This window comes from Vanellus vanellus (genome assembly GCF_965231255.1).
Source record: "Vanellus vanellus genome assembly, chromosome: 4".
Classification (NCBI taxonomy): domain Eukaryota; kingdom Metazoa; phylum Chordata; class Aves; order Charadriiformes; family Charadriidae; genus Vanellus; species Vanellus vanellus.
In genome coordinates this window covers 1896716-1908428 of record NC_138909.1, presented here as the reverse complement: position 1 = coordinate 1908428, position 11713 = coordinate 1896716, and the positions used below count along the sequence as shown (strand labels likewise).

General features: G+C 49.6%; 1 protein-coding gene across 2 annotated transcripts in view; it reads left to right on the top strand.

Annotated features, from left to right (window-relative positions):
• Positions 1-285: 285 nt before the first annotated feature.
• The window catches only part of SLC4A4 (solute carrier family 4 member 4), a gene marked incomplete at its 3' end in the record, with an annotated part of 159107 nt that continues 147679 nt past the window's right edge, over positions 286-11713 (top strand). For both annotated transcript variants that reach the window (XM_082482028.1, XM_082482027.1), the window contains exon 1: positions 286-359. In XM_082482028.1, the coding sequence (XP_082338154.1) occupies positions 287-359 (73 nt within the window). In that variant the 5' untranslated portion in view covers position 286. The remainder of the gene's footprint in view (positions 360-11713) is intronic.

Here is an 11713-nt window from a genome sequence, read left to right as displayed (position 1 = left end):
AAAACCAACCCAACCCAAAGACTTCTAGCCGGGATTACCTTTCTCACACCTGTCAGCACCGATGTCCTCTCAAGGTTAGAATTGGAGCTACGTGAGGCCAGCTTAAACCGAGCGCCATTTGCGAGGAGCCCTATGAAGGAACGGCAGGCGCTGGAAGGAGAGCAGCGGTGCCCGCAGGAACATGAACAGCAGCTTGCACGTTAACCTGCCCAGGACCTGGGCTGGTTCCAACAGCTCGCTCCAGGAGAAGTCTGAGCATTCCTTTTTTCTTTTCTATTACTATAGGATGGAGGACGAGGCAGTACTGGATAGAGGGGCTTCCTTCCTTAAACACGTATGTGATGAAGAAGAAGTGGAAGGTAAGAGACCTCGGTCCGCTGGGGAGGAAGGGTTCCTTCGCAGTTTGTGTTTGTGTGTAGGAGCAGCGCAGCGGGATAGCAGAGAAAAAGGGCGCCTTTGTTTTGCCGAGTAATTAATCCTAAAACGGACTGAAACGCCGGTAAGCTTGATCGGGGAAAAACTGACTTTTTAAAGAAATCCTCTTTTCTTTTTTTTTTTTTTTTCACTTCAGGAGGGAATGCTGTTAAGTGCTGCTGGCACACATTTCCCCTTCCTACAAAATTGTTTGCTGCGTCTCCCAGAGCGGCTGTGAAATATCGGGGCTATTGGGTTTTCTTTCCTCTGTGAATACAGTTTTGGCAACGCTCGCATGTCACCACTGCACTTGGAAGTGCTGGAATGCGGTGGCAGGTGCAGAAGAAAACTGGAAAAACCAGCAAAATTTGTGCTGCGTGCCCGGGGTGGACGTAAGGCAGCAAGCGGACGTTAGCCTGGGTTATCCTTTTAGCTCAGGAGGCACAAAGAGATGTTTTTTCCCTTCAAGAGGAACTTTTTAAGAGAGCAAATAGTTTCTTTACTTTTTAGGAAAAGAGGAGACTCCGTTGAAAGCGTTTTCATTTTCTCTCCAGCCAAAAATGTTGTGAAATCCCAAAGGTAAAAGGAATTTTAAGGAGTTCAGTTTAAGGTTGTTTGCGGAAAATTATTAAGCTGATAGGAATGAATTATTTGCAGCAAATTCTGTTTTTCTTGTTTTATGAGGATCAGTTGACCGTGGGCTTGATAAACGAGCGGGGGAGAAGGAGGAAAGGACGATAGGGTACGTACTCTACCGAGATGGGAAAGGAGGCCAGAATTTCACCTCCCGGTGCTATCCTTCCCTCTTGACTTAGGTATATAATTTTATTCTAATTTCTTTATTTGCAAACAAATGCCTGTGGCTTTTTGGTTTAAAATGTTTTCAAAGGTGTAGGCTTACAGCCTTGTCGGTGTCACCGGTAATGGACGGTACAGGATCAAGCAGTATGAAAGAAAATAATCCCCCAAAAGATGGATTAGAACACTTCCAGCAAATCAAAGCAGTCATTTCCATGAAAAAGGCTGTGTCTTCTTCCTCTCTCGTATGAAGTAATCTCTGCTCAGTAGCTCTAAATCATCGTGTTGGGTTTAATTAAGCCATTTGCTGCCTGCAGGGTCGGAATGAGAGGGGTTTCGTATTAGCCTTCTGCTGGTAGAATAATTGATACCTTGGCACAGCAGAGACATTCGAGAGGGAGGAGAGGGAGAACATTTCTTATATTTTACCGTCTTAAACATTGCCACGTGCTGTTGTGGTGTATATTGCCCGTATGCGATGCTCCAGGAATATCACACAAACGGTTGTTGGTGAAGAGCAGCGAGGGAGTGTCCGTTCGGCTGTCCGCAGGTGGTGCGAAAAAGGTGGTGGTTAACGCTTGAAGTCATATTTGTAGATGCGGTGTGTTTATCTCCATCTGTCAACGTAGATACCCTCGTTTGATTTAGTTGGGCGAACAGACCAGTTGCAGTTTCATCTCGCTGGGGTAAGGAGAAGAGGAGGTGAAACTCGTCTTCCTAATTGCACACGACTGAGCTCCGAGAACTGCGGCTGCTTGCCTGAGCCTCCGGAGAGACGCGGAGCTGCATGACCGCTCATTCCCTCGTTCGCACTCAAGGCAGCGCCTTGATTCTCGCCAGGCTTCCGCGAAAGACCTAGCTAAATCCCGAAAGGAGGTGCCGTCTGTGGCAGGGCAGTGCTGACGCTGTAGCATCTGTCGGTGTCCCTTGCACATGTACGGTGCCTGTACGACGCGGTGGGTGAGTCGCTGCTCAGCCACTCCACTTGTCTGGAGTGGGAGAGCCTTGAATCCGTAGGGTGCCTGGCAAATCTGGGGCGTTACAAGCCATCGTTAAAGGCTTTGGCACTTGGAAGAGATCTTCTTTGGCATAGAGGGGAAGAAGCACATCCTCAGCTACATCTCACGCTCTACACAGATGTGCCCTGTACATCAGCGCACGTAATACGCATGCACGCACCACAAGTTCAGTCATAGCCTGCGTGTATAGAACGAATCGTAGACTCACAAAATGGTTTGGGTTTGAAGGAACCTTTTAAAGATCTTCCCCTGCCATGGGTAGGGTAGGGACATCTTCCACTAGACCAGGTGGCTCCGAGCTCCGTCCAACCCGGCCTTGAACACCTCCAGGGATGGGGCAGCCACAGCTGCTCTGGGTGACCTGCGCCAGGGGCTCACCACCTTCAGAGTCAAGAATTCCTTCCTCGTATCTCATCTAAATCTCCCCTTTTTCGGTTTAATGCTGTAAGGGCGAAAACATCATGTTGAAGACCTTGGGCTGACACTTGGTGCAGATGCTATTACATGTCTCTGCTGGGTTTCTGCTCTGCAGGTGGAGTGGTTTCAAGGAGAGCATTTCTCTAGAGACCTGACGGTGTGAGCTCTGAAGTGCTCTCCATTACTTCAGCCCCTTTCATGGTATAGTTATAACTTTCCTAATAGGCTTACAGTAGTTGTATCCTCTGTAGAAGAAGGTAACAGCAAGTGGAATTGTTACCTCCAGGTGTATTTTATTTTTTCTGGTAGTTTTTATTTTTAGCCTGCTTTCATGAGGAAATAACATACATACCATAAAGTTGGTTGCCTCTTTAGCCTCTTCTTGCTGTTCCTCTCCCAATCTTTTTTTTTTTCAACGAGGAGTCAATTTCGATCAAATTTCTCAGGAAGGCTCTTTAAAGCTACTCTTCATTTCATCAGACTCGTAGGAAGAAAGCCAACAACCAAGCGAGCAGGGAGGAGAGACGGTTTTCTTTTCCCTCTGCTAGGGAAAGGGGAGTTGTGACCTCTCTGAGAAGAGAGCCGGCAGGGTTGTGTTGGGGCAGGGGGACTTGGGGACTCCCCAGCTTGAGGGAGTTTGCGGGAGAGAACGGGGAGAACGCTACTGCGAAATGTTGCAACACGATTAGAAAGTGGGCTGCTTTTGGTGCTTGTGAGTCGGTCTGATTTCAAACAGGTGAAGACAGGAGGTTAAAGTTGTTGTGCAAAAGAGGGGTGCTCAAAAACAAAGAGAGAAAGAGGTGTGGTGTCCTTTCACTGGTAGGTGATGACCTGGCATTGTGGCTATGAGATGGAGGCGGCGACTCTGAATTACCACGGCGCTCGCTAATTTGGTTATGTAGCAATGTGGTGGAGAGGGAAGGACCCGTTTTTTTAAGCAGGGGGGAGAAAACGGGCATTTCTGGTCAGTGGGATGTCGAGACACTTTCAGCTTGGGGCATTTGTCGGTCGTGCCCTTGCTGAGTAAATGTAACGGTAATGGAAACCATCCGTACCTGGCAAAAGTATGACCCTTTGGCCTGATCCCAGAGGTGGTTTAATGCTTCTCTAAGGTGGCCCCTGGATCTGGTCCTACACTGGAATGCGTTGCTGGTTTAGTAGTGATATCAGCTGTCGACGTTTGAAAATTATTCCTTTGCAGCTCACCCCCTGCTGTCTTTATCAGTGAGAGGGCTCCGTTGATTAATGATGCTTTGCTGCCCGTCGCTCATCTTGTGCGTCAGCGTGCCCAGAAATGTCACTTGGTGAGACGAGGGATCCCGGGTCGGGTTCGGAGCGTGGAAGGGAAAGCAAGCGCGAAAACGTAGGTTTTCCTGGGGGAAAATCAGGAAGAGGCACTGCCCTAAGCTGAACCTCCTGTGCGAGAAAACCATTCCCATTCATTTCGAGCACTGCACGTTCCTTTCCTTGAAGGTAATGACATATTGCTGTAATGCCACTGTTAGGAGTGCTGGTATGTGTGACATAAACAGATTACTTAATAACCAATTTTGCAAGAGGGGAAAAGTAAAGCTCCACCTTATCCTTTGAGATAAGGTATTCTTGGCTCTCTCAGCCTAACTTCCCCCGGGCTTGCTGCCGCCCTGCCTCGGCGGTGGCGAGGAGGATGCTTGATTTCAGGTCTGACAACTGTTGCTGGGAGGCTCCAGGAGCGCTCCGGCTGTGGGTTTGGGGGGACCGGCACCCCTCGCAGGGGTTTCGTCCCGCCTTTCGACTGATCTAGGGCCTCTTCGGTACCACTGTTGTAGGAGCAAATTCAGGAAGAAGTGCTGTTACATTGGGAACTTCACGGATGCCGTTATCGTTACGGGATTTGCTATGTAGAGAGCCTAAAACGAGGGGTTTGTGACAACTTTCACTAACTCCTTTTTCCGTTTTAGCTGACTGCTCCCCACACTTGCCTCCTCCTGCTTTCTATTCTCGAGCCTGTTGTGTCACTGCACTTTGCTGGGTAGAAAGCTGTGTGATGCCGTAAGGCTGAGATAATTGCTCAGAGAGAGGTTGAAAGGGCAAAGATAATTGTGAAAATCTTGACCTTTATTAACAGCAGGCAGAAGGTAGGAGAAACGAGCTGGATTTACCCATTTACTTGGTTTTCTTTCTCTCCTCTCGTCCCCGCCCTCCGTTTTCGCTCACTGACTGTAGGCAGACCTTCCCCGTCGTCAGAAATAACCAGAAGACCTGCTCCCTATCAGTTTGAGTTTTTAATTGCTTCTGAAATAAATATGATTAAAAAATTAATCAGATAAAATCTCGGCGCAGCTTGTACTTAATTAATGTTCTTTGGTACCTTTAAATTATATGTAGGGCATAGAGCCGGCTGTATTTTGCTTTGGTAAAACTGACTCCGGCTCCGCTCCTGCAGAAGCGAAGCGATGGGGACCGGGGCCCTGCCTTTTTCCTCTCTTGTCTGTACAGCAGCCGGCACAATTCGGGAATGGTGGGCAAAGATTGGCACCAAAACGCTGCCCAAACACAGCCAGCGAAAACGAGACGGGTGGTTTGGATCTTCCCTGACTTTGAGGTATCTGGATGAAAGATTTCAGCTTCTTACCTGCTTTAATTCTCCGTGGCACTTCGCAGGACACTGGGACGTGCTGTTAACTGGTTTGTCGTAAATGAAAAGCTCTAGCGCTGTGACTTCGCTGCAGACTTTGGATAATATGCTGAGTCCCTATGGAAAAGTTAGGAGCGGTTTTTGTGTGTGTCTATTAATTGAGTCAACGGCGCAAATGCTGTGAGCGTCTGAAGCGTGAATCGCTCACAAAGTGGGTTGCGCAGAATTTGTTGTCATTAAGACAGTATCACTTTTCAGTCGTTTGTTAGCTTGACACCGGCAAATCTACGAGCGTGCTTACTATTGGCAATTGCCAGCAGGTGTCTGTGTTCCCCGTTATCGCATGGGATGTCCTTCTGGTCATTGCAGATGTTTCATCTGTTGTCAGGAATCAGAGTTAGCTTGAAAGTTGCTGGGGTTGTGTGAGAAGGTGTTGATGGCCGCCTACTCCAAGCCCTGTGAGAAAAATTGCAATCGAGTTCAGATGATGATAAACTGCCTTTACATAAGGTGGTGATAAGTTGGCTGTGCACGCAGGAGAAATGGAGAATGTGTTGTAAGAACAGCTGAGTCAATATAAGATGTGGTTTGCCCGTTGCAAAGGAAAGGTTGTGTTTCTCTTAAGCGATGATAAGCTTTGCACTGACACATGCTATGAGTGTAAGGTCTGTGGCAGCGAAGGAAGGCGTTTCCATACCATTCTGATGGTGACTGGCTTTTTCCATCTCTGTTGGGTTTAGAAACCGTCATCGGCGCTCTGACCTGGCGGTGAAACATTTTGCTGAGGGCCGTGCTAGTTAGAAAGGTGGCCCTCACGTGGCACTTTCCAGCCCTTGATGGGAGCAACTTCTCCGAGTGGGTGTTTTGTGTTACTGGAGCCATCCTGAAGCTGTTGGTCCCTACCCAGAGAGAGCGGGCACTTGGATGGTGCAGAGCAGTCCAGTCCAGGAGCATGGCCCTCCTGTGCCTCAGTGTGCCCATGGTAACGACTCCACAAGGGTCACTTCACAAGCCCTCTCTTGTTTTGTGCTTCAGCTTCTGTAGATGCTGCTCAGCATGAGTGTACGTGCAGGCTGGTGGTGTGGTTGTGCACCTGCTGGTTACATGATGGTTTGGTCTTCTCCTGGGACGTGTAAGTTAGGATTCAAGTCAAGACTTGTTTCACTGTCTTCTCCAACCCATTGTATAGACCTTCCTCTTCCCAACAGCTCTTTTTTAAGGTACAATAGTACTGGATGTGACAGTTCAGGATGGAGAATGAAGAACCGATCCAGCCTTTGCTCGGTTATTTATGCCTCTTGCACACTGCGGCTCTGCCACCCAAGGGCAATCCTTCATGCAGTGAGCTAACGGAGTGCGTGGTTGAATGATCCCACTTTACGTGGAGAATTTTGTCATGCTGTCCACCAAAAAACAACAACAACAAAGTATCTTGCAGCGTTGGACTCGGACTGGAGAAGTGGATTTCATCCTCAGCCTGAGGAGGATGGGAAGTCCTTGCTCACCCAAACATTATTTGCCCGGAGAATTTGTGGAATTTCCATCCCTGGAGGTGTCCAAGGCCAGGTTGGACGGGGCTTGGAGCAACCTGGGCTGGGGGGAGGTGTCCCTGCCCAGGGCAGGGGGTGGGACTGGATGATCTTCAAGGTCCCTTCCCACCCAAACCGTTCTGTGATTCAGACGCGAGTCCCAGATGAGCTGATGACCCCACCTGCATTTTCTGGGGACATTTAAAATTAAAAGGTGACACAAAATGTTTTGGGGAGGCCCAGTCCCACTTGTAAAATGGGTCATGCCGGTGTTTGCTCTCTTTGGCTGTATTTAGCAAACTCTGCCATGGTTTTTCCTGTTCACTGAATTGACAGATTTTTTGGAGGTGTTCTCCATGCCGTAAATCAGAGCACAGAGAAATAGTGAAGGTGAATGACAGAACCCACTTGGCAAACAGGGAATGGTACTGAGGCAGAAAGTGGAAGATACCTGACTCCGTGTCAGCGTTGGGTTCCTTCAAGCTTGGCCATGTCAAACAGCCACAGCCTTCGTGTAGCTGGGGAACACTGGAGTGTCCTTCCCTCTCTCATCTGTGCACCCAGAACTGGTGGAGTTGGGCTTTATCCGGAGACTGATGTGAGGACTGTTGCTGTAGCCTGCTAGGACAAGTGAAGTCTGTTCCAGTCATCATCTCAGCCTTCATGAAGGTCTGTCCCTTTGGGTGATATTCCGAATCTGGTCGCACAACACTGCGCAAACTCCCTTAGTAGTGAAAAGCGACTGAGAAGGGACGGAGGAAACTCCGGCACTTCCTTGAAGGGAGCGTTGTGCCGCTGGAGAGGTGTCCGGAGGCCTTTGTGTAAACGGGGCTCCAGCTGGCGAGCACCATGTTGTTTGCATTCCTTGGCGGTGCCCTGCGGCCGTTCATTAAACACACCTCGGCCTCTACGTGTTTAATTATAACTGCAGCTTTGGAGTCAAGGGTCGCTTGCAGCGGGGCTGGTTTCTTACTGATGTGGTGCTGCGGAGTCGTGCACTTACGAGGAGGACTTCCCATGAGCTGCTTGGCGTGTCGCAAACCCAAGGAGGCAGGACGGTGGTTGAGGTAGATCTCACCTGGCACGGTGCAGTGATCTATCATGGTTTTGTTGCTCACCCGTACAAAGGCTTTGGACAATGTGCTACTCCAGGCAGTCATTGGTGGGGATTAGGAGTTCAGGCTCTCCAAAGACCCCATGGTGGTTGCTTCAGAGTTTGGAGTGCCTTCCTGGTCCTCGTGCGCAAGTGGTGAAGCGGCAGCCAACCTCTGGCACCTAGAAGGCAATTTGAGGTTTGTTCTCAGAAGTGGGGGCACGGGTTGGATGCCTTAGTTGGTACACCACAGCTTTTACCGATGTTGGAGGGTGGTCTGAAACCTACCTGCATCTATGAACTCGATAGTGCCAAGTACCGCTTGGTATTCACTTGGTAATTAATGAGATGGAAATACAGAAAATGAGGGCAAGATTTTCAGCCAAGATGGGCTATTTTGGGTGGTCATTTGGGGCATTTCAGAAGGGGACGTAATTTTTAAGGAACTGTGGCCAGTGCTTGAGGCAGATGTTGGAGAATTCAAAGGAACTACGAATTCACAAAAATTCAAAGGTACTGCGCTGCTGAACAGCTTGGCCTAAAACTTACATCAATCAGTCCGGCACGGTTCCCCTCCTCTGCCCCGTGCCCCAGAGCTGTGCGTTTTTACAGTCTTCCTTTTCTTTCCCGTGGAATCCAAGCGGTACCGGCCAGATTAGATCAGATCACAGCAGGACGGGTTCGGTGGCTTCTGTAACCTCTCACGGCTCCCAAGAAGAGAGAAAGAAAAGCAGCTTATGGGGTTGTGGGTAAGAGTCTCGCAATGGCTTATATAAAGCTCAGCGAGAATACCCCAAACACATGTTTATTGTTCTGTCTAAACAATGTCCACCTGTTAATTCATTGCCAACTTCCTTATATTTTCTGTCATGGAGCAGTACCTTATAGCCCTTCTGGGCTTCTTCTTCTCATCCTTTCCTAGGAGTTCCTAGCGTAGGTTTTGGTGACTGACTTGGTCTGCTCCTTCCAAACAAATGGGGTTTGTAGGATCTTCAAGAAGTCAAACAAAGACTTCATTTCATATTTTCTTTTCCTCTTTAGATATTCTTGACGTGGCTTTATGTGGGCTCTGTCTTTTTGGAGGGCACAGTGCTAACTCACCTTTTAGACATGCTTCGCTGGAGCGGCCTCTGAATCTTGTTAGGAATCTGGCAGTTCAAGTCTGGGTCATCGGTGGGTAGGGAGCGAGCGCAGGTTTGAAACTGAGACGTGCAAGCTTTAGACAGATGGCCGGGAAGACTTTCCTTCTGGCTAACTATAGTGGTGTTACGTGGGAACCTTTTTTAAAGACCGCAGAGGTCACTTTACGTAAAGATTAAACTGACCTTTTGAAGATGTTGAAGTTCTAGAAGGCTGAAGAAGAAAAAATTCTCTGATTTACGTGCTGTCTTCCCCTACACTGCTCGGTTCCCTGCTCCGTGGCGTGATTTCAGGAACGGACTGCGTATTCAGATATGAAATGCAGTAATACAAATATGAAGAATGGTCTCTGGACAAGTTCCCCGCTTGATTAAGTAACTGCATCTTTATTGGGTCCTCTCTTGAATAATTTCGTAGCTATGAATTCGGGGTTCTGGCAGAAGTGGAGCCCTGTTGTCTCTAATCTTGTCCCTTCCTATTTCATCTGCCCGTTGCGTAGTAGTTTGGGTTCTGTCTCTCTCGGCGCCTCTGTTTTCTTTTTCTGCCCTTAACTGCGTCTCCGTCGTTGCAGGCTGTTCTGATGGCATTTGGTAGGTTGTGAACCCCCTACTCAGCCTTACGGGTTGTCCTTCTACAAGTATTTGGTCCCATCACCTGACAGATTCACACTGACCCTTTTCTTTGGCCAAGGGCCACATACCACGGAAGAATTAGTGTGCTGCATACCACTATTGTTTTAAAGGCCCTTATGCCTGAGGGCCTTCCTGATCTCGTGGGGTTTTTTTTCAGCTACCTGGTTACAGACTTGCGCTACTTCATTCCAGTCTTTTCCATACAGATGTCATTTCTTCCGCTTCTCCCCGCCAGTCTTTTCCCTGGCATCCTTTGTCCAACTCCAGGTGTCCCCCTGCTATCGCTGCTCCTGTGGCGCTCGGTCCCTCCAAAGACCTTGGGTTCCCTTCATGGGAACCTCTTGCAGAGAGGTAATTTTTGCGCCCAGGCGTCACCACTGTAAGACGTCCGTGCATGGTTCCGCACTGAATAAATTCATTAGTGGCACAAAGAGCTGAGCCTGTTCCAGCTGTGCCCTCCCTTTAGAGGGAAACACGTCTTTTCTGAGGTTCTGCTGCTTGATGGGACTACTTCGCTGTGGGGAACAGGAGGGATTTGGATCTGATTTACCTCCAACTGTACGTTAGCTCGCTTAGATTTCACCCAGATTCCACCAGACCATGTGCTCAATGGATCCTTCTGCTGTTTACCTGATTGAGAAGTTTTTGCTCAGCTGGAAAATCAGCCACGTGAATATCGGGATGCTCTGATACCCCCGTGGGGAGCAGGTGGGGAGGCTGGGACTCTGCCCGGTCAGCCTGTCTAGAGGATTGGTGAGGGTTTGGTTTGGTTTTCTTTGGAGTTTCGGTATCTGTGTTTGTATGCGTTAATGGGAAGAGTACTTTGCTCTTCCCCAGTGCTCGGGGAAATCATCATTTTCCTTTTTTCCACTGTGGGAACCAGCTACGTTCACCGACAGCTCCTGTGCGTTTCCATGTCTTTTCTCCTACCCAGAATTTACATTGCTGGAAATATTCCCCCTTTCCTGGTGTTTTTGTGGCATGTATTGCCGCCTGTCTGGAAGTCAATGCTCTTTCACATCACTCCTGGGAAGTTTTGGGGTGAAACATAACGGCTGTTCCAGAGGGACCAGGAGAGCCGTCTCTGGTGCGAAGTGTTCCGTGCAGCGGGGTGTCGGGCGGGCGGTGGGTCCCGGCCCCTGCGTGCCGGGGGGGCTGTTCGGGGTGGGCACCCTGCGCCTGCTCCTCTGCCACCCCCAGCACCTGCAACCCCTTGAGAACCAGGTAGAGTTAAGGGCACCGGGCACGTGACGGCGTGGCCTTTTGTTCTTATTTCTTGAGCTGATTTGAAACTAAGCAGGGCTTAGTTTGGGACTTGCTTAGTGCTACTTTTAGTATCTCTCCTTTCAAATGGATCATCCCTGCGATTTATTTGTCCTTCTGGGCCATCAGCTTTTTATGTCATTTCATTCTTTCCATTCTCCCACAAAAGGAGGAGTTCCCTTTCTGCCGCCACCCCCCCAGCCTCGGGTTTGGAGCGCAGCCGCTAAAAGCTGAGCTAGCCCGGCTGTCATCCCGGCGGCGTGTTGGCTACTGCCACGTCTCGCTGGGTGCCTGGCCCTACGCCGAGACCTCCCTTTGGCCACAAAGGCATGCCGTGCCATCTTCTGCATCCCCTGCCCGTCTTGTGGGACCTCGGGGCCACGGTAGGTGCAGGTTCTTAGATGTCACACATCGCTATGGAGCAAGTTCTCATGAAGTTAGCAACTTGTTAGTGGTAGGAGTGAAAGCCATACGCTCCCGGGATGTGTCAAAAGCCACATCAACACGTAAAGCTTCCCCGCCCTGGGGGTACGCTGTGTTTTAATTCCAGCCAGGTACGAGGCTGATAGATAGCTACGTGATGGAGATGGGCAGTGAAGGGCTCATCTCCACCTGCCTGCCTCCTCTTCTAGGTCAGCCATGCCCCCGTGTGAAATGGCTGGAGCATCTTGAGCAAAGCCCTTCGTTCGGGCGGTCTGAGATACCTGTCCCAGTCTTCTCCGAGAGCCTGGGCACGCACGGCTGCCGCGGGCAGGAGGCACGCGTGGCCAGAGCTCCTGGAGAAGAGGTTG